The 23,268-nt window shown below is 50.3% G+C and overlaps 1 protein-coding gene across 1 annotated transcript in view; it reads right to left on the bottom strand.

The window, feature by feature from the left end:
• GRIN2A (glutamate ionotropic receptor NMDA type subunit 2A) overlaps positions 1 to 23,268 on the bottom strand; it is an 82,284-nt gene that overhangs the window by 31,388 nt on the left and 27,628 nt on the right. The window contains exon 4 of the mRNA XM_088147907.1: positions 1,992 to 2,584. Within this exon, the coding sequence (XP_088004033.1) occupies positions 1,992 to 2,584 (593 nt within the window). The remainder of the gene's footprint in view (positions 1 to 1,991; positions 2,585 to 23,268) is intronic.

The raw sequence follows: 23,268 nt of genomic DNA, 5'->3' as shown, positions 1-23,268 counted from the left end.
GCAATGAGAAAAAATACTGCACTGACAGTGACAAGAAGAGAATGGGGGGGGGCTCAGAGGAACATGTTGCCCCCAGGCTTCTCAGAACCTGAAAAAGGCCCTCTTAACTGGAATTCAAGCTTCTAGGGACGTCTACAGGCACCCAAGTCTATAAGCATCATTTTTCTGCCTGCAGGCCTCCACACTCCAAAAGTGAAGTTGGGGGGACAAGGCGAGGCAACCCCGTGACTCTGAGGGGCAGGGCAAAGCAGTGTGGCCAAGGGCCGTCATTCCTGGGTTAGGCAGTGGCTACCAAAGGGGAAACCACAGCTTCTGCCCCACTGCATCGAGACACTCAGCAGCTACTTGCAGCACCAAGGACAGCTCCCCGTGAGCGGCTCTCTTCCTCCATGGCTGCTCACCGGGTCCGGAGAAGGGCCTCAGGGAGCGCCCAGGTGGTGCAGGGCTGTGGCCTGGGTGTCAGATCAGTATCAGGAATCGGTTGGGAGCCCAGCCAGTGATTTAGCTCCCTCCCCCATTAGAGCAGAAGGAGGCGGCTGTGACAACAGAAACGAATCCCAGGGAGCCTGGAGACCACGGTTTGGTTCAATCTGGGCTTTCATGGAAGATGGGAACCGGTGCGCAGGATGCAAGATTCAGCTTTCATTTATGATTAAGGTAACTTTCTAGCCCTTCTGGCTGCAAAGCGATGAGTGCAAGTACACGTGGGTGGTCGTATCCATATTCATGATGTGTGTTGCCAAAAGGGGACAACATTTGAAAAGAGGATGATCGATATCTGGCCCTCTGCAGAGATGAAGGAGAGAGGCCACTGAGAGGTGCCCCCTGGGGAAAGGGGAAAGGGATTTAGGAGGATAGGTATCTGCTAACTACATTAGCACATATGCCATGAACACAGCAGTGCATCAAACAATTATTCATCAATGTTTATTTCATAACTGTGGAGAGACTTTCCCTTCTGCATGGGCTACTTCAGGGTTTCATCTGCAGCAACGAAGGAGATCCCCAACACCAATAAAAGAAAAGTCACTGACCATTAGAAAAGGAAGTATACACATAAACATAAAATTGGCCCCACAGCAGTTCTGGTGGCAAGACCCCTTTTTCAAACATACTTATTTGTATTCAGGTTACAGCAGCCAAGGTTGGAGGCTACATCTCCAGGACTCCCGTGGGATGATTTCTGAATATTAATATGACCCTCCCCAGATCTCAGCCCTCCTCTCCTTGAAGCCAGCTGACTTTCAAGGTCACTTTTCCTTGCCCCACCGAGACAGCCTGGCCAAAGAGCTCTGTGCTCTGGTATCTGCTAGCGTTGCTTAATGTCATGCTTTTGGCCTGGAGCTGCTGGTAAAGACAGTTTGGAATCTGTAGATGGCTTAGCGCACGGCTACTGGCCAAGGCCAGTGGGGAAGAGCGTGCGCCCCGCCCCCAGAAAGACAGCATGTGCTGACTTGGACAGACGGCAAAGGTCAGTTCAATGCAATTTACTGAAGTGTGGCCACCCGTCCTGTATCCAGTGACATCACCAGCTACAGGGTCATCTCCTCCTGGCTGAAGGCCCCAGGAAGGAAATCTGGCTTTTCAGCAACATGCAGATGAGTCAAGCAGCCTGAATTCTTACTCTGCTGGCCAGCATTTGACGAGCTCAAAGTCCCTGGGTAGAAGGGGCTGCCCGCAGCTATCCCAGTTCTCTTGGACCAGCTGCCAACAGTCCACAAGATCCGTCAGGAGGCTTCCTGGCTAAATTAACTGGTCTCATTGGGTTCGTTCCCTTCCTCCCTGCCGCGGCCAATATCGAGCCGGTCTGACCCACAAGGCCACCGGATGCGACTGCCTAAGGCCTCGGCTTTCTACAGACGCTTCCCTGCCACACGCAAGATGGATGAAGCATGTTCCTAGCTGACACGGACAAGCACTGCTCAGCGTCTCAAAGGCTGCTCCTTCCCGGTCTTATTTCCCTCGGCTTTAAGGAACAAAAGAAGGCTTACTTGTGAAGCGTGTGAGACGGGCGTTCGCTGTACTCCACCTGCCCGTAGCAACTGGTCTTCGCTTCGGGGATGAAGGAATACTTTTCCAGCATGGCGGCAGCAGCTGTGGTAATAATCCCAAGGCCGTCTCGGATCCGAGCGTCCAAGCTGTAGTCCCATCCGTCATAGGCCACCGAAATCAGCCCGGAAGGAAACGTGTCTGGGGCGATTTCCCTGCTCCCACTGACCAAGCTGGGGACAATCCAGAAAAAGTCGTATCCCGTCAAGCCCAAGGACCGCGCTTCATCCAGAATGTAAATGGCTTCCTCCTTAGAGCAATAGAGCAGGATGACCGAAGAGTGGATCTTCTTCAGCTGAATGGTGGCCTTGGCATCCCCGAGGGACGTGTCAAGGGTGACGACATTTTGCATGTCCCAGCCCACAAAGCTGTTTTCCACCGTGTACTTGATGAAGCTAATAAAGTCCCGGTAGCCGGGGAAAGTGCTGGTCACCACAGAGAATATGTGCCAGTCGTAGTATTGCATGAACTTCAGCATGACGATGGCTTCCTGTTGGACGGATGCCCCAAACTGGAAAAATGTAGACATCTCATCCTGCAAAGGGCAAGAAAAGAAAGGTGGCTTCGTGTTAGACTGGAGAAGAAGTGGGGTTTCATCACAGTCGCTCTGCTCCTTCCAGTGTTAAAGTCAGCAAGGGAAGAACTTTCCTTTGAGGGCCTATCGGCTTGCGGCCCTGCAAGCTTCTTCTTCCCACACACTTCTCTGCACTCTGTGGCCTGGCTCACTCCCGTGAGCCACCCGTACCCATTGGCTCAGCAGTCCACCTCTACTCAAGAGTATGACTTCCCGCTTAGGACTGCTGGTGGGCGAAACTGCCTTGCAACAGTTACAGATGCCCCGTCTAGCCTGTCTGTCTGAATGGGCAGTTCCCATGTGCACGTGCACGGTCGGATCAACCCCCAAAAAACAGGATTTCTGTAGCATCTCAAGAAAGAAGGAAGCGCATCCGAGCAGTTAGTCATCAAGCATAATTACATATGTAGAGAAATAAAAAAACCTGTGTGAAGCCAGCCCCTCCGTTATTCATAACTGTATTTGTGGCAGTAAAAACTCTGCCTGCAGAATCTGATCTGCCAACGTCACTGTGTCACTTCTGACAAACACCTGATCTTCTGGGTGACCTTCTGCATTCATCACCTGAGAAGGCCTTTCACTACAACTCACCTAACGTGCTTTCATCTCCGCAAACTTCATGGGTGGGAAGAGAAGCCCCAGCACATTTGGCAACTGCGCCCCTGCAGTGAGGGGCCAACGTCTTTGGAATCTCCCCCAACAATGTGGGGCTTTAAAACAGGTGAGAGCTGCTTCCACGGTGGAAGATTAATCTTCTCTAAACCTAAACCCTAGATAAGCCACCCGGCCTTGCTAAGCAGCAACGCTTCCCAGTCACCACCAATGGCCAAGAACAGATCGCGCGGGCAGTCGGGCAGGCAGCGATCAAAGAGAGGAGTTCGCTGCGGTGAGGTGACAGATCCCTAGCGAGGAGAGGGAATTAAGAAACATCTTCAGAGTTGCTATTAACCCAAGAGGCCTCCAAGGCAGGACGGTGCAATTAGGCCTTGCACTGAGAAGAGAAGACTGAGGCCATTTGCAAACCCGCCTAGCGAGGCTGCACGGGAGATCAGAAGCTCTCCGACCCACAGCAAGCGTTTCCACCTCTTTTAAGGTAATTGAGCTGCCGTCTTCCCCGTACTTACCTGCAAGTAATTCTCAACAAGGTCTCTGTTCTTGAAAGGGAAGGGGTCCCCTTTCCAATACCTATTTATCTGCTTACGTCGTATCACTGCCTTCCCCAGTCTGGTGGGCGTTTGCCACTGGTGGGAATTTTGGTTGCTCTGGCCCAAAATCCCAGGGGCACCCAGGGGCAGGATCACACACCAGAGCGAGGACCGGCCAACTGGAAAAGGAATCTATTCACCTTGTGGGATCAGACTGAGGGGGGAAGGCAGTTCCTCCAAGGATTCAGCAGAGCAGCGGGGTGGAACAGCGCCTTCCCACTGTCTATGGCTCACCTCTGGCAAATCCTGCTTCTGGAGATCCACTTAGCCCCGGCCATCAGTAATGACTCGTGGTCCACTCCTCCCCAGAGCAGCCTAAAGCCTGGAGCCCCATCCTGAAGCAGTGTCGCCACACGCTATCGCTTGTCTTGAGCAAAGGCACAGCTGCCGGACACAGAGGAAGCTCCAGCCAGCCCGGTCCCCTGCCCCACACAGCGCCCTCCAAGGCTCAGGTTAGCACCCCAGGCGTCCGGTGGCAGCTGGCAGACGAAAACAGGGATTAAAGAAAAACGGAGCGGCTGCAGAAGGGGGCAAGAAATGCTGTTCTCAGCAGAAAGGAAGGACATAGCCAAACGCTTGAAATCCATTAATACACCCATTAATAAGCTGCCGTCACTGAGGTGATTTTATTGGACTTGCTGCTGTAAACCTGAAAATCGAATGGTTCTGGCTTTTGCACATGAAGCTCATGAAACAAGACATTTCACTGGAACGTAATGTAAGAGCAGTTCACCCCCAAAATAAATGAGCTTTTCTTTTTTCCCTCGTCAAGCAGGTGTGCATTAAGCTTTAACTGGCACTCGCCTTCAGGGTTTTCTGTTCTGGAAACTTCTTTACGGTTCACAGAACAGAAACTCTGCAAAATTCCAAATGTTACCCTCAAAATAATAAAAGGGGAAGAAAGGCGCGTTGGGGAGCTCATCTCCCCGAAGGACCAAAAGGTCAGACAATTGCACCAGAGCAAACCGGGGGCTTCTTAGAAAGGGACAGATCAATTACAGCCAAGTTCCCAAAGCTGAGATGGGAAAGTACCAGAAATTAGGCAACGGGGGTGGAGGTGGGGGCAAGGGATCATTCACACAACACTCTTAGCCAACCTGGCCTGAAATTAGCCCTTTTTCGTTTCCCGAAGCAGAGGTGTCTGCAGGGCTCAGCGCTTGGCTGTGGCTGACCAGGGAAGGGGCGTCCTGTGAACATGCTGCAGGAACGCAAACAGAGGCCAGACAAGATACGTTGCAGGGAGGGGGACAGCACTGTGGGAGGAAATCGAAGGAAGCTGCTGTGCGGTGGTCAAAAACCTCTTGTCATTTTATAAGGAAAAAGTGCAAGACCAAAGGCGGGGCAAGTGAATCCAAAGCCAGACCCCAGCAATCAGAGCCCCGAGCGTTAATCTCCTGCAACGGCAACACCCACTTCTTACAGAGCAGCGGGAGTACTGGCGGTCCAAGGAGCATTCCTCGCCATGGCCGCTGGGAGCTGATGTTCAGCATCATCTGGCTGGCCACCAGTTCCCCCGCTCCTTCCGGTACGAATCAGCAGGTGAAGGACACCCCCCGGGCTGCAGTTCCAGCTTCCCCGATAGTTGAGGACCAGCCACTGGAGACCAACCCCTTGAAAGCTTGAGCCCCAAAGCTTGTGCTGCAGGACAAGCAGCTCTCCCTGGCCTCCATGGGTGGCCTTGCATCTGCAGCCTGCATTGGTCTGCCCCCCCCCTTGATCACTTGGGGATCCTCCTGAAGAAGTCCTACTCTTACCACTAACGCCACGATTACTGTTGAGAGCTACCAGGGTAAAATCACAGCTGAGGGCCTTCACTTGCAGCTCAGCTGGCTTCAGATATGCCCAGATCAGCCCCTTCCAATTAACCAATACTTGCTGATTTATCCGTTGAAAAAAGCTTGCAGGGTGGAATTATTTGGAATTGGAAGAAAAACGATAGTGGTGGTTGCAAGGAAACAGAGCTGATCTCTCAAAGGGCTTGAGAGGGTCTGAATTCTATAGTCTCTCTTGGATATCTTGGCCCCCTTTGTAAGCCAGGGAAGTTCTTTTGTTCAACAGACCCTCCTTCCTGGTAGCCCATTTCCCGGCTTTAAAAAAAAGGGTGTCCCACCAGCCACACCTGATAGGTCCAACCTTGCCATGAAATTTATGTGTTTATGAGAATTCTGCAGATCTGGGAGACGGTAGTAATTTCCTTTGACTGCTCATAAGGAGGCAGATGGCACTCTACCTCGAATTCCCCTTGGAGGAAACTTTTATTACTGTTTCACTGCTTTCTGCATACTCTCCCCTCCAAACAATGGATGAGCTAGTCTCCTTTTGAAAGCCAAGCAGACTAATTACAGAGCCAAACGAATTAACCAAATCCGGGAGCGACCGAATATGCAGGAACTTTCCAAAAAACGTGTCTTTGTTCCTCTCTCCCATAAGCACGTCCTTGGCTTGGTTATGCTGCAAAAGCGCTGGATCGCACAGAGGCGTTTTCTTGCCCCGCAGCCTTCTCCCTGCACGCCATCTTTGGCTGAGCTTTTTGATCAGAATGGCAAAGCGCGTCCCAAAAGTGACTGGAGAGATCCAAGGAGCTCAGATTGGTCTAGTCCAGTGGTCCCATCTGGCACTTCTAAGACGTAAGTGGGGCCCACCTCCCCCAGAACCCTCAGCCGGCTGGCCGGATAGAGAGATGGAGATGGCGGAGACGGAGAGAGGTTGAAATACACATCTGGAAACCTCTACTCGGAGGGCACAGTGCAAAGGAAACCCTTCCAGCTTTCCATTCCTCCCCTTTCCAGTGATGAGTTAGGATCCTCCATCTCCATGTACTTGGTGGGGAGTCTCCCCTTCCTCAGAGCCTCCTCAGCGCTGGCTGCAGAGCTGCAGGGTTTCCGTAGCTCCCCCCTGCACACCGCTTCTCTCCCAAGCACCAGAACTTCTGTCATGGGAAACATCACGCTGCTCTGACGCTGAACTCCCCAATGGCAAGCTAAAACGAGCCCTCCGCCCTAGGAGTGGCATCCCTGGGCCAGGTCCTTGGGGATCGAGGTCCAAACCCAGGGCTATCTTTTGTGGGGTCTGACGCACAACAAGAGGTGATCCCTGAGGCCATAATTAGGAGGGTGCTCCTCATTCCCTCCAAACGGGAAAATAGGGCGCAGCTAGGTAGTCATGACTCACTCAGATATTGAAAACGGATGAGCCTGGCCCTCAAAAGGAGAGCACTTTGCCCTCAAAAGAATCATTCTTGCAGATTCAGCTCCCCGCGGAAGGAGCGCCACGTTTTCCATACCTAATTGTGCTCAGCTGGGTTTCAGGCACTTTCATCTTAGATCTGCTCAGTTTGATGTTGACTCACATGCCAGGTAGAATTCAGAAGTCACGCCATGCCTGTCAAGCAGCAGCACGGTAAAGGAAGGCCCCAAAGCTCTGGGGGTTGCACGTGTGTTACCCCAAGCCGCTGGCTACCTGATTTGTAGATAGCAAAATGAAAGCCTTTCCATAACGTTCAGCGGCGTAGGGAAAGAAATCGGGTAAAACTGGGGGGCAGGGAGCACAAGCGGCAATTGAATCAAGCAGGATGTGCCTGAGATGGCCTGTTTTTGTCGTAGCCTCACTTGCAGGTCTGGCAAGAGCCAGGAGCCTCATGAGGGAGCAGGATGACCTCTAGAGTCTGCCACCCCACAGCCTTGGCTCAAGGTGGATCTGGGGGCAGGAGAGCAACACTCTGACTGCACCCCCCACGGAGAAGAAGTGCCATCGTTCTGGCCGACCCAAACCATGGACCTTCTGAAACGGAAAGAGCTGCAGGAGAGGACAGTCTGAGCTCTGTTCTTCCTCGCCCCAGGAGCCAGCCTACCTTGTCAGGCTCCTGTAAAGCTAGAAGAATAAATGCTCATAGTTCAGCGGGAACCTTTGTGCTACTAAAGCAAACTCTCCTTCTTTAGCCGTTATGTCTCCAGAAGCTGAAACGGAGCAGAGCTGTCTTCTTCAACTCTCGGATTCTACCCTGCTGAGGACAGACACACACTTGAAGCTACACAGATGACTGGACAATCACAACTGCAGAGATGGAGAGAGAGTGGGGGCAGAACAATACCACCTCCTTTAATGTTTTCAATCCAGGGGTGCATTCCTGCATTTTTTATCTAAAAAGTGAATGATTTCTCCTTGCCCCCTCTCCCCCGCCAGCCTTCCTTCCATTCTAATTTGCTCATAAAATACTTTCACGTACATCACAGGGCCAAACATGCTCACCAAACCACCTTAAGCATTATCTCCTTGGTCAGAGAACGCTGGAGGCAGAAAAGGAAAAATGAATCTGTTTCATAAATCAGAGTATGACAGGTTAACTTGTAAAAATGAGTAATTAACAAAGGGACTTTTTAGAAAAAGTAATTAAGTTCATTCTGCCTGAATCTCAGGTCACAACCAACTGCTGACCTGCATTTAATTTTTAACTACCTACAAACTTGGTTTAACTGCTCTTCTAAATTAAGAGCAATTCACATGTTGTGTGTTTAAAATTGTGTTCATCAGATTTGTTTGGAAACCAGGGCTTCATTCTCATATTGCTGCTCACAAGCTGTTTTATTTCGCTACGTAGCAAGCTGTTTTACTTTCTTCCCAACCTACAACCAACCACAGCTAACCCAACACCCAAAAGAACAATGCCAAGTGCCCCCAAGTTGGGTGCTCAGTCAGAAAAGACTGGGTTTTCCCTTTCTTTGCCCTACAGTTCACAAAAGAGATGCCCGTCAATGGGACAAGCTGGAGACTTTCTTCACATGGTTAAGAACTTCTAAGGGCACAACTTTAGGGTGGTCAGTGAGAGTTTTCATGATGGCTCCTTGACTTGGGGTCTCTCCCTCTCTCTCTCTCAATAAGAAAAAAGCAAAGCGGAGCCACAGAACACCTAGAAAGGTTCACCCTCCCTTCTCAGAGCCAGGCAACTTCTGGCAGGAGCGGAAAGAAAGACCACTCTCTGGTGTCTGAAGGACCCCAACACAGCCCAAGGTAAAGGTCTCTTGCCAAGGATGTGGGTGATGCAACCATGCAGATTTCTTGGCAACTGTATGGAAACCAAGGCGTCTTCTACTTTATTTTTTCAGCTTTTCAGTCTACTGCTCTGGATTCCCATCCAAGTACCAACTCAGCCCGACCGCGCTTAGCTTCATAGCCCAGAGAAGGTGGGCCAAGTCCTGCCAGCTGCTGGTTCTTAGATAAGGACCCAATCCCTGCTGCATTTTTGATACGTGGTCCCAGGGAGGGTAAGGGGGCAAAGGCTGTTGGGGGACCCCTCTTTTGCCACTGGTTGGTCTCCAAAGCAACAAGCTGGGAGGGGCATAGAGTGAGAGGGCGATCGGATCTCTTGGCCAAGCTCCAGGAAAGTGTCCTGCGCAAAAGCAGCCCCAGGCTGGCCTTCCTCTCAGTTCAGAAAGCCCCGAGACAAAGTCCTGGGGGGAGACGGTATCTACACCAGCTTTCCTCCACCACCATCTCCATCCACCAAGAGACTCACTTGAGGGGAGCCAAGAAGAGAAGGGCTGGGGTGAGCTGCAGGTATAACTGAAAGCCAAAGCAAGGACTTCTTCATCACCCTTCGGCTCCAGAAAGCAGTGGTTTGATCAACCAGCGACATACCAGATCCCTTCTGCACCACTTACAGGCACTCTTGCATGTTGCAAACAGGGGGTCCTGCTGCGGAGGCACGCAGGGAAGGCAAAGGTCTTTTAAACCTCTTTTCAGCCTTTCCGGAACAGCCTGGACGTCAAACCCAATTACATGACAGAAATCCTCATTATTAACTTCTCCCCTTAAGTTACACCCAGAGGCTCTTTCATTTAGCAATCAGCTTGGAGAGAAATGCTTCTCTTTCTAGCTCACGCGGCAGATGAAGTGCCAGGCCTCTGCAGCCAGCCTGAAAGGTTACCATTAAAGCCGCTTAAAACCGCCACAATCAGGAAACAAAGGCAGGCAGAGGTCTGGGAGACTTTATCCAACTTTACAATTAGCAATAAACCATTTTCCTCTCCCCTTAGCGCCCCTTGCTCTGCTTCATTACCCAACTGGCAGAATATGTTCTGCAGCAGACAGTTTTCCAAAGATTACTCCTAGCCCTTTCCTTCCACTTTTCACTAATTTGTTATCCATGTTATAACTCCAAGGTTTCTGGATAAAGCCAGAGAAGATATGAAGGTTGTGGAACATGGGAGGCAGGTGCCCACTTGCAAACAGGACTTTTAAAATCTATTCCCGTATGCTTTGACCCATGTGGCTCAGCGTGGTGCAGCCTTGGACCAGAACTTGGGAGGTCCAGCCTCAAAACCTTTGGCGCCAGTCTAGTCTAAGCCTAAGTCAACTCACACAGTTGTTGTCAAGAATTAAAATCATCATCATCATAGCCTTGCACAACACTTAGAAATTCTGTGCATTGACAAAATTTCCATCTGTCAGTTACAAAAGGCCACACTGCTTGGATCTACACGTATACTACGCCAATACATTACAACATCCTAGTTTTTTGGGAAGAACTCGATGCGAATGAAGCCCAGCACCAGCTAAAGAACTGTCAGCTGCAATTTCACATTGATGTGTAAATAATAATAATAATAATAATAATAATAATAATAATAATAATAATAATAATAATGTCCAGTTGAGGAAGAGGAGGCAGGGAGGACTGAAGCATCTCAACCATCTTTCTCATCTTCCTCTGAAAACAGGACATGCTACCAGCCTCGTTTGTGATGCCCAGAGACATTCTTCCCTAGGAAGTGTGTGATTTGGAGTGCCCCAACTGCGTTAAGCTTCAAACGAAGGTGCACGATCACAGTATGGAGAACACAGATCTCTCGGATCACCAGCCAATCTCCAGTATGGACAATAGGAGGGTGGTCCCAGATATATGGTAGCCCAACCCAATGGGACATCTGCCGGTAGGCTGGTGCAGCGCTGAGTTCTGGCCAATATCTGACCACTCAACTGAAACAGATTGTTCTTGTACAATTTTCTGCTTTCATTTATCCATGCAATAGTTGCTTTAAAAAAAAAACGAAACAGACCTGTTTTTAAAACCCTTCAGCTATCGTAGCTGTGGGTACAAACCTTTTCCTCTATTCATTAACTTTTTTTTATGCTACTGTGCAGGGATGACCCTGTAGGTGTAACATACATTTATTTCATGTCGAAATGCCAAGGTTGCCTTCCACTCTTCTCAGTTTAAAAAGTGCAGAAAAATCTCTGAGCTATTTTTGTAAAGCTATATAAAATATATTCCGGAAATTGGCAGTTTTAAAAAGCCCCGTTGACTGCATAGAAAAGCGTATTGGCACAGTTCCGTACAATGTATAGGCACATGCATGCCTAGTGGGAAAATATGTACATAATCTATGGAGCCAACAAAATCTCTGTGAAGAGATTAGAAAGGATAGAAGTGGATGCGCTGAGCTGGCTTTGCACTGATCTGTTCATTTCCAGGGGTCACATTTCAGGCCTGTTTGGGAGAGGTTTATGATGAAAAGAAAAGGGGACCTATGAGATGCGCTATCTTGACTGTACTCAAACTTGCGCTGTGAAAATGTTTCTTTTACCTAAGTTTCAAGCAACAATTCCCCAGGACTAGCCGACATCCTGTTACCCCTGCTGAAGTTGCAAACTCAGTTTGCTTGCATCTTGCAGTGAAGACTGTGAAATGGAGGTTATTCCATTTCCTAAACCTTGATATTAGTTGGCAGAAGGAAGATGAGCCTCTCAAAAGCCAGGAGATAAGAAGAAGAACTGCTTTTAACAGTTGTTCTGAGCATAGCTGGGGTGTCTTTTGGAGACCAAGAATTCTTTTGGAGTGACAGAAGTGCAAGAAACATGTTCCAGGTTATACTTGTAATGCTGGGGTGAGGACGCACAACTTTGGCACCACCCCAAGGGCATTGCACAGGTATATTCCCACAATGCACACAAGCCATCATCTTGAACGTTCTCCCATCCCTGCCGGATGGTCAAGTTGCCTGCGCTATCCCAGACCGCTGGTCTTGCCTCGCTCGGCACTGTCATTCCAGATTCCTCCATGGGAATGCCCGGAGTTGAACTTGGGGTTTTACTCACGCGAAGCAGATGTGTGGCCCCTGAGCTCAGACCCTCCTTAGAAACGGACAGAAAAATTCATGGCTCAGTTGCGTCTCAGCCTGCAATACGAGTTTGCATTCTTTGGGCAGGAGAACTGTTCTCTTAGCCCAGAGCTCTTCTTTAAGTCTTGCGCTAAGATGGAAGAAGAACAGGCAATGAAACATGAAGAAGATGCAAAAGTGAAGGGTCCTAAATCTATCTGTCTGTCTGTCTGTCTGTCTGCCTATCTATCTCTCATCTATCACTCTATATCTTGTTGTTTAGTCGTTAAGTCGTGTCCGACTCTTCGTGACCCCATGAACCATATTGCGCCAGGCCTTCCTGTCCTTCACCGCCTCCCTGAGTTTGCTCAGTTTCATGCTCATTGCTTCAGTGATGCTATCTAACCATCTCATCCTCTGCCGTCCTCTTCTCCTTTTGCCTTCAATCTTTCCCAGCATCAGGGTCTTCTCCAAAGAGATCTCTCTTCGCATTAGGTGACCAAAGTATCTGAGCTTGAGCTTCATTATCAATCCTTCCAATGAACAATCAGGGTTGATTTCCTTTAAGATTGACTGGTTTGACCTCCTAGCAGTCCAGGGGACTCTCAAGAGTCTTCTCCAGCACCACAGTTCAAAGGCATCAATTCTTCGGCGCTCGGCCTTCTTTATGGTCCAGCTCTCACAGCCATACATTACTACTGGAAAAACCATAGCTTTGACTATGCGGATCTTTGTCGGCAAGGTGACGTCTCTGCTTTTTAATATGCTGTCTAGGCTTGCCATAGCTTTCCTCCCAAGGAGCAAGCGTCTTTTAATTTCATGGCTGCAGTCTCTGTCTGCGGTGATCTTGGAGCCCAAATAAATGAAGTCTGTTACTGCTTCCATTTCTACCCCTTCTATTTGCCAGGAATTGATGGGTCCAGATGCCATGATCTTAGTTTTTTTAATGTTGAGTTTCAAGCCAGCTTTCACACTCTCCTCTTTCACCCTCATCAAAAGGCTCTTTAGTTCTTCACTTTCTGCCATTAGGGTGGTATCGTCTGCATATCTGAGGTTGTTGATGATTCTCCCTGCAATCTTAATTCCGGCTTGTGATTCTTCCAGCCTGGCATTTCTCATGATGTACTCTGCATATAGGTTAAATAAGCAGGGTGACAGTATACAGCCTTGTCGTACACCTTTCCCTATTTTGAACCAATCGGTTGTTCCGTGACCGGTTCTAACTGTTGCTTCTTGGCCCGCATACAGATTTCTCAGGAGACAGGTAAGGTGGTCTGGTACCCCCATCTCTTTAAGAATTTGCCACAGTTTGTTGTGATGAAAAGGACATCTTTTTTTGGTGCTAGTTCTAGAAGGTGTTGTAGGTCTTCATAGAAGCGGTCAACTTCAGCTTCTTCGGCATCAGTGGTTGGGGCATAGACTTGGATGACTGTGATATTGAATGGTTTGCCTTGGATACGCACTGAGATCATTCTGTCGTTTTTGAGGTTGTACCCCATTACTGCCTTTCCCACTCTCTTACTGACTATGAGTGCAACTCCATTTCTTCTAAGGGTTTCTTGCCCACAGTAGTAGATATAATGGTCACCCGAATTAAATTCACCCATGCCCGTCCATTTAAGTTCGCTGATTCCCAAGATGTCGATGTTCAATCTTGTCATCTCATGTTTGACCACATCCAGCTTGCCTTGGTTCATAGATCTTACATTCCAGGTACCTAGACAATATTGTTCTTTACAGCATCGGACCTTCTTTTCGCTTCCAGATACATCCACAGCTGAACGTCCTTTCGGCTTTGGCCCAGCCGCTTCACTCTTTCTGGAGCTACTTGGAAATGCCCTCCGCTCTTCCCCAGTAGCATATTGGACACCTTCCGACCTGAGGGGCTCATCTTCCGGCGTCATATCTTTTAGCCTTCTAACATTGTCCGTGGGGTTTTCTTGGCAAGGATACCGGAGTGGGTTGCCATTTCCTTCTCCAGTGGACCACATTTTGTCCGAACTCTCTGTCATGACCTGTCCGTCTTGGGTGGCCCTGCACGGTATAGCTCATGGCTTCACTGAGTTACGCAAGCCCCTTCGCCACGACAAGGCAGTGATCCATGAAGGGGACTCTATATCTATCTCTCATCTATTCCTACCATCCATCCATCCATCCGTCCATCTAATCTATCCCCACAGCACATTCAGGCGGTCTCTAATGCTCTGTTATACTCTGGTGTGACTGAGAAACAAATACGTGTGTACAACAATAGCAGATTTTTTTTCCTGTTTGGAGAAGGATTATATAGCGTACCTCCTTTAAGGAAAAAACCGACTGATATTTTATTTAGTTGGCAGCTAGGAAAATGTTGGTTTCCCAGCCCAGCTTCTCCGCAGGCCCCGACCCCTGCTCAACGTCTTCAGCCCATGGAGAGCGCTGGATACGCGAGCACGCTCATCCTCCCTCCGTGCCCGCAAGGGGACTGAGCTAAACAAACGTTTCGCGTGTATTTCAGAGGATCTCTCTGCCCAGAGAGGGCCACGCTGGGGATCCAAGACGGCTCCCACGCCCGCCGGCCTCCGTCTCCACGCGGATTCAGCACTTTTAAAAGCGGCCGGAGACTGCCCCGGACCTCCTGCTTCTACCAGCAGGCCTGACCGAAAGTGGCCCCCGCCATCCCATCCAGGCCCTCTCCAGACTAAGCAAGCAAACTCGCGGACCAGGCTGGGGGGCAGAGCAGGCGGCAGTCCCCCACGCCAGCCAGAGGCAGGTGGCTCTGGGCTGGGCACAGCCACAGGTCCCCAGGCAGTGGGGACGGCTTTGAGCAGAAGAGGTGGCGATGGCCCACCGATTCGATGGCTTTAACGTGGCACTGGGCAGAATTACTGGAGGCTCTGCTGGCGGTGAGGACTAAGTCAACTCCACGGTCCAGGGAGGCTGGCATCCTTTCTTCGCAGCTTTCTGAAGTGCAGCCATCCGAGGCAAAACCAGGACAGGGCTCTCCCTGGCGTGGAGGATCAGAAAAGACACTCCCCCCCCCCGCCTCCATCATACAGAGACTGCCGCTCAGCAGGTTCAAAGCCCTGGGCCCTCCCGTCAGAAAACGATCCCCTCGGGCACGCCACACAAGCCACACTAACCGTGGGCACCTGTGGCCACTTCAAGGCTGCAGGGGAGGGTTCCCCCCCCAACAGCAAACCAGGCAAGGCTGGTCAGGAAGCCCTGAAAGGAGCCGACGCAGCTGCCCAAAGCTCCCGACCCCTCCTTCTTCATCCGGCAGCGAGGAAGAGGAGGAGGAATGCCAGCATCCCAGCATTTCGCTGCCTCTGTCATTTTCTTTCCTCCACTGCTGCTCCTCCTCCTCCTCCTCCCTCCATTTATGGCTGTTAACTTGCATTAACCTCCGGATGATGTACTGAATGAAGCAAAAATTAAATGCTGGCGTCTTGGGAGACTCTTTTTAGAGGCAGGTCTCTTGTGCCACATCACGACTGACTGGAGATTAAGAGGGATCCAACGGGCTATTCCTTGAGCGTGGAAGATCATCTCACAGGATCTCACCGTCAGGGTCATCAGGTAGCTCTAAAGTGGGAACCTCACGGTGGCCAACAACATTCATACCTTCTGCCACTCACAACCATAAAGGATATTAAAAAGGGGGAAAAACTCCCCTCAAATAAATTCAGGAACCCCCTGAAGTATGAGGAAGAAAAACAGACGCCTCCTTTTAGGGGTAGCAAAATTGGGAGAGAAACGAAGGCTGGGTCCAGCACAGCGCTGACTCAGACCAGGGATCCCAGATGTCACCCTGAGGAACATTGCGGAGGACCCCTTTTTCCAGCTGGGGGTCGTGATTTTATTGAAAACAAGAGCCAACATCAGCAGAAATTAGGGTGGGGGAAAGGAAGTGTGGATGTGATCTAGAGCGACCACAAGCCTAATCGCGGGCCAAAGAATGCCACCGTCCAGCCCAAAAGGGGGGGCTCCACCCCCTCTCCGTGGAAGCAGCTTTGACACCCTCCCGCTCTGATGCCGCCCTTTCGGGGGTCCCCTCTCTTCTCCCCTCCCTCTGTGCCGACCTCTCCAGGTTCCCTGGCAGAAGCCCCCGCCCCCAGCAGAAAGCCCCTGGCTGGCCGTCCTCGGCTCCTCCTGCTCTGCTCTGCTGGTGGGAAGGGGCTGGCAGCTGGAGCCGTCTCCCAAGAAAGGCGCTGGCTCACCCCAAACGCAGGGCTGGGAATTCCCGGGCACTTTCATCTCTCACCTCTAACAAATGCTAAAGAGCTTAGCAAGCCACGTCGGGCTAATTAACATCAAATCAGCTCTAATTGGAAGTGATTCACCAGCCTTTGCTCCCGGTGGTGGAAGTCTCTCCAGAGTTTGCTCACAAGAAAGGCTGCTGCTGACCGGGCAGGACGAAGGAAGCCACGGCTGGGAGCCCAGAAGGGGCCGCGAAAGTTTCCCTGAAAAACCCGGCGGATGCTCCTGCAGCACCGAAAGGAGATTAGCACCGCCGGCCTGGAAACAGATCTTAAGAGCCCACCCACTGAGATGTTTAAAGCACCGTAAATTATTATTTTTATGCTGAATCTGGATAGTAAAACATCGGAAGCTCAACTGTGACTCTTCAAAGGGTCGTTTCAAGCCGTTTCCAGCGGCACGTTCAGAAGGGCTTGATCGGAGCTTCCAGAGAAGAAGCCGTGACGGGAGGCAGAAGTAGGAAAGTCCTTCCAGCCTTCCTACCAGGGGAGTGACAGTCTGGCTCCCGGTTCCACCAGGGTCCTCCTGGCTCCCCACCTCACCCGGTCTCTGCAGCGCCACCCACCGCAGGGGTTAGTATCGCACTCATCATGGACCAGGGACAAAAGCAACCGATGGGGGCAATCAAGAAAAATGCTGAAAAGGAAGCACAAAGACCAGAACACCTCCTCGCCAGCATTCAACACCCGGATAAGCAGGGATTAACACCGGGATTAACACCAGACAAACGATCAAGCAGAAAACAACACTACCAAGGAGAAAACCCCACCCCGCCCACACCGGCAGGGCAAGCTGCCGTATACAAACAGGGAGCAAACCCACACTCACCAGCACGGATGGTGTTACCTGGCCGGGTAACGAAACGTCTGCAAGAAAACCGCCAAGCCAGAGAGCACCAAGGACTCCCCAGTGCCACCCTGAGCTACAGAGATCCTCTCCTGCTGGGACTCTAAGATCAGTCAGTTCTCCTCCAGCTTCTCCTGGGCAAGCAGCTGGCCTCGCTGCCGGCCTCCCCACCACAGCACGCCAGCAAGCATCTTCTGCACAGTCCGTCTCCGAAAAGGCAGTCCTTTCTGTTGTAATGCTCGCCATCACACAAAGTACCCGTCTTCCTCTAGACAAGCATGCCTTTTAATATACCCCAGTCAGCTCTCAAGACAGTGCGGCAATCTTCCCATCTGTCTGAACGTGCGTTCCGAATTATGACTTCCCCACCTGCAGCTTGGCGAGGTGGGCAGAGCACACCCCGGAGTTCAGAAATATCTGTCCCACCCCTGCCTCCACCCGTCTGCCGGGAAGAAAATTAAAGCAAGTGCCTTGAACCTGGCCCACCCCGATACTGATCGACAATAACCGGAGAGCTGCTAAATTCTGGACAAAGAAAAGGGGACTCTTGATTGGGGCTCATTCCTTGGTTAATGCAGAACCGGCAACCTCCACTCCAGATTGTGCAAATTACAAAGCAGGAATTAAGAGCTGGGCTGAAATTGCCCAGAAAATGGGTTTTGTTGCAAGCAAGCAGGAGACCCAGGATGAGAAGAAGCAAGCTCATACTTTTGCAGGTCTTCATGGGGGCGGGTCACTGTGCAGACAAAGGGGGACTTCCAAAGCAGCCACCCCTGTTTTGGGCGAGGGGAGGTTTAAAGACAGGAGCTCGACCCAGAAGACTTCCTTGTGGACAAGCAGCCCTTGGAGACCAGGAGGCGTCATGGGTTAGGAGGAGCTGACTGCCCGGGGCAGTCATTCCAGGTCCAGAAGCAGAGTCCTCCAGAGCCCTCTGGGCCAGAACTGTCAAAGACCAAAGTGGGCCTCACTGGAACTTTGTGGAGTCCAGTCACAGAGGCTCTCCTAAGACGAGCCTCCATCACGACGGTCACTTTCAACATCTGCCCCCACCTTTTTTCTAGACTAAGCTCCAATCTTCTAGAGTCTGGTGTCCACCAGAGGGGTTGGGATTCATTTCCTTCACGCTCAGAGGAGCGTCACCTTTGAGACTCCATTCCGTGGTCACCCCACTTTGAATGCACAGGTGAGCGCAACCAACAAGCCAGACAAGATGCTGGTTTGTCCCTAAGTTTGGGGATTTCATTTCCAATACATTTCATCACGTATTTTAGCACAAGCCACCTTTTCTTCAAAACCGATACATGCTTAAAGCCAGACGAGGCTAGTCTTCTTGGGATGCATCAGACCTCGTTCTTCAAACTTGGCAACTTTTAACTTCAACTCCCAGCATGCTGGCTGGGGAATTCTGGGAGTTGAAGTCCACACATCTTAGTTGCCAGGTTTGAAAAACATTGCATTAGGCTTTCTGTTTATTTTGTTTTTGCAACCCATTCCTCCAAAGAGCTAACTGACAGTCATCTCTGCCCCCACTTCAATACTATTGAAAGCCCAAGCAGACGGAAGCTCAGAGCCGCTCAGCATAATTCGGAGAGCTGTTTTTGGGCACACGCTTCACTCATGTGTGGCAAGCAGCCAGACAGAAACTGTAGAACAATTCTAAAGCATCCGAGAGGCCAGTTAGCATAATATTAATCTATATGCAGACATGCATGCAGTTTATCAAGACAGCAACAACTTCTGCCTCAATAAACTGTACGTGTGCATGTATGTGTGGGTAGGGAATGTGTGACCCACAATGTGAGTGTCAGCCATTAAAGGACACAGGGGAAAAAACCAAGTCCCGTTTTTATCCCTCGTCATGGAAATGCATGTTAATTCCTCCAGTGCCGGAAACTGAAGCTTTACTATTTGCATCTGGCTAATGCAGCAGAGCGATGTTGACTTTTGCTGTTTGCTGCCCGAAAGCAACTTTGGAGAATCGGATGCTACCAAACTGTTTATTCTCCCTCTATATCATTCATCAATCAGTTGGTTTTTCCAAAAGTCATTCTCCACCTTTTTTAATTATACACAGCAGGGAAAAAAAGGGTGTAAAACAATGTATTCACACTGAAAACCTGGATATGGATGGAGGGGAGGGGAGGGGGGAGGGGAGGGGAGGAAACAGAGGGAAAAAACAGGGAAGGAAGGGAGGGAAGGGGAGGGGAAGGGGAAGGAAAGGAAGGAAAATCTCCCATTTTTCTCCCTTTATGTGCTGCAGCCTTCTCCAGGTCAAAGCAATATACAAAGTCATTTCAAAATAATAGAAAAAGAGAACTGACACAACTGTTCCACACACATGTCACAACTGCAGACACAGATGGATGCCTCAACGGAACTGCAGCGCCTTCAAAAAAAGGTTGGGGGCCAAGTGCGGGGGGGGTGAGCCATTCCAACTGGCAAGTCCAAATCAAATTGTTCTTAAAATGTTGCTCGGGGATCAAGCAGGTCCGCTTATCCCAGGCAGCAACGCCCAACAGCTGCCGAGATTAGCAGACTCAAGAACCCCAAGCACCATCGGCCCCTCGGCTGCAACCGCGTGGCGGGAGGGCCGGGTTGCTCTCCAAGCACAGTCCCAAGATGCTGACGCTGCCCCATCGGCCTTGCGAGGCCCGCAGGGATGAAGCTTCCCACCCCCATCGCCAAAGGGCTCTGCTTGCTTAAGTTCCTGGAGGGCCAGAAGAAGGGGGTTAATCTCCCCCCAGGTTCCTATGTGGAGCTAAGGCCATGCCAACACCACGTTGAAGAGGAATGAGCCCGACCACCCGCTGCTGGGGCAGCTGTTAAGCAGGGGGAGATAACATGCTGGAACGCTTGCAAGAGGGCCCACGACCTGGAAAACAGGATGTGTGAAATTTAGATACAGGCTTCAAGCAGTTTTCGCCATGGGGAAAGGAGAAGAATGTAGATAGTTACGACAGGGCGATGTCCGTTTAGCCGTTTAACCGCAGCCTGCAGGGACACGATAGCCTTTAACGTGACACGTAGACAGGAGCCCCAGATATGGATAACTGTAAATAAGGGCAAGGGGCTTCAGAGGAGAATAGTGGGAGATGTAAACTAAGGTGGGACAACCAGAAGTTGTATTTGGCGTACCTGACAGGTTGTAATCTCCATAGTACCTGACCAATGAGGAACCGGGGAGGGAATTGGGGAAGTATAAAGATTGTAAGCGAACTGTGTCGGGGCTCCTGCCACCTTACAGGCTGGAGTCCTTTTGCTCTGGTACCTTAATAAAAGCAACCCTTCATTCTGCACCTCGTGTTTGGATGTCTTTTGGCTTCGGCACCAAGCTCAGACCCGTTTTGTGGCGAAACATTCCCTCCACCCAGATTCTCCCAAACTGGGGCTGTAATCCTAGGCTATAATGGCTGCAAACCTCGGGTGCATAAGGATTCTGGACAAAGCGGTCCTAGGGTGCCACTGAGTCACAGTGAATCTGGGTGCCAAATCCGTCCAATCGTTATTCTTATTGGGAAAAGAGTGGGTTGGCGGGGAGGAATGGAAGCCATCCCCTTCCTGTAATCGGTTAGGCCTTGCCCGGAATCTCCCAAAAGCGATAAATTGGGACCAAGAAGACAGCAGAGCCTCAGAATGGGGGGGGGGGCAGTCATTTCCAAGACAAGATCGGCAGGCAGGCAGGCAGGCAGGCAGGCAGGCAGGCAGGCAGGCAGGCAGGCAGGCATGAAGAACACACCCTCTCCCTTGGCTATCATTCATTTCTAATCATGCAAAAGGCTTCTCTGCTCCAATGGAAAATTTTATTCTGGAGAATCTTCACTGCCTTAAAAAGAAGACAAAAAAACAGGGGGATCCCCGTGTTCTCACCCCAACTGAAAACTTCACTTACAAGCCCAGGGTAGGTTGGCTTGCTCCAGTTGTAGGGTGAGATTCGGCTCCTTTGCAGCCTCTCCACATGCCACTTTCCCAATTTCTGGCCTCTTTGTTCCTTCAGAATATTCCTGTAAGTCCTCCCATTTCCTGGGTCATCTTTAATTCTATATTCAGAAGGATTCCAGAATGCAACATGGGTGGAAGTGTCCTATTTTGTTCCTGCACAACAACACACAGCCTTGGGGAAGACTACAACTCCACCAGGAACTTTTGGTTCAAGCAAGACATCAGGACTCGCATGGTCTTGCTCCAAGTCTGTTCTGCCACACAATCTCAGAGCAATGGAGAAAGCGACACTTATTTAAATCATTGTTAAATCTGCCCATTAAGATCCACTGATCAATTGCAAAAGCTGTGAGTATATAAAATACAGATAACATCAAACGAGCATCAGGTGCAACCTCCAGTTGTGTAGGCCAGGAGAAGACCATCTACAGTCCCCAAATGCTCTTTTTCTGTTTCCTCTACAGCACTTTCTTATCCTAATTGCTATGCTTGTTACCTTGCCCAGTTTCCTGCCTTGCTGAGCTGGAAGTATACAGAAGTCGCAGTGTAAACCCTGCCACAGACACCCACACATCTTTTCCCCGTCAAAAATCAAAGCATCTTGGCCATGCCTATGCCCGTCACAGCTCCACCCACTTTGTCCCATTGCTCCACCCATTCCTCTCTTTCCACAGTCATCACGACTGCCGTTGTTACCAGATACCAACATCTGCATAGGTGCGCTTGGCTCTTTCTTTCCTGGAACCTCTCCATTACAAGAACTAGACTACTATGGTCCACGTTTTGGCCTGAACAAGGATCTGGACGCATCTGCCAGGGCCTCGCTTTGAGGTTCTGGCAAAAGTACTCCCCCGCCCACTGGCCCCATCCCCACCTTGCTCTCCCGGACTCTGAATCAAAGAACAGGCTCGGCTGCTGAGCCCATGAGAGTGCCTCTGGGCGAGAGGGACAGACTGCTGGGAGGACCTCTTGGGGCTGGACTTGGGCAGAGACGGGCTGCTGTCATCCACACCTGCAAACGGATGGGCTGGGTGCCCTCTGCTCCTTCCACTATTTGCTTTCTGTCACCACCCAGAAAACCTGTTCTCTGCCAGAGCTTTGATTGTTCTCCTGCTTTTGCCGCTGAAACTGAAACCCTCCGCAGACTTGACCAGCTCCTGCAGATGGATCCTGCTGGGAGGGCTTCGGGCTGTTTTTTCCAAGCTGGGGCTGTTTGACACTGACGTCTGTGCAGCTACCCAAGACCTAGGACAGGGCAGTCTTTGCAGAGACAGAGGCATGTCTTTTTTTAAAAAATGGTACAGTCTCTTGCCTGCAATGTGTAAAAAATTAATGAAAAAACAATATGGGCGTTCTAAATATATATTATGGTCCTGATTACACTGGGATGCTCCACATGATCCTTAGAAGAACGTCCAAGCGATCTGTCTGCTAACGAGAGCATCGACACCCCTAGCAACAGGAAGAAACCACCTCTCTCTGCCCTCTGTGGGGCTTTGGAAAAGAAAAAATGGAAGCATATGCTTATGAATAAAATTGCAAGTTGTAATCATCTTGGAAAAGAAAAAGGCAATCCAGAGAGATTTTCCAAAATAATTTAATTCCACTTATTCAGAACTGAAGCCGCTGTATAGGCCTAGCAAGTGAGCTGTGCTTGGACAGATCCTCTATGTTAAAACAAAAGCAAAAGAGGGTTTTTGATTTCTCGTTCATTCATTCTGTTGCTTTTAAGTGGTTCAAAGTATTCTGGTATGGAAATTAAAATAACTCGCGGGATTAATTGGCTGAGATTTCTCTCGCTTCTATCACGTCCTCAGTTCTGGGCTCAGCGCTCACTTCTCTCTCTCCACCACGAGCTCGCCTCGGCTGCCAGGGCCTAATCCTGCCCCGATGCAAACGTCTGGCCCCTGACCGGCCTGAGTGAGATCATACCTCTCCATCACCGCCCAGCCTTTTCAGACTCCAGATGAAAATTAAACTCTTCATCACTGCTGGCTATGTCTTGGCCGTCCTGGGTGAGCTGATGTAATTCTCTCAGAAATAAACCAAGTCAAATGCTCATTTTTACAGGAAACTGAGCCACGGCAATAAATAACATTTTCATAGTGTTACTGACTCTCCATCTGCTGGGGGAGATAAGGACTGGACACCAATAGCTAATGTTGCATCCTTGCAGAAGGAGCTGGACCTTGGGAATTTGGACAAGCTCTGTCCCTTCCCATGTAATGCTGGGGGAAGGGACCTTCCCCCCTTCCCTGAATAACAACCCCGCCCGTTTAGAAGCTGGCTGGCTGGCTGGCTGGCTGGGGAATTCTGGGAG

This window comes from Python bivittatus, unplaced genomic scaffold (genome assembly GCF_059951505.1).
Source record: "Python bivittatus isolate LINGU-HERP-01145 unplaced genomic scaffold, Pbiv_v1 ctg000560_np1212, whole genome shotgun sequence".
Taxonomy (NCBI): Eukaryota; Metazoa; Chordata; class Lepidosauria; order Squamata; family Pythonidae; genus Python; species Python bivittatus.
Note: the sequence above shows the minus strand (reverse complement) of the source record. Positions and strands in the feature narration are given on the sequence as shown.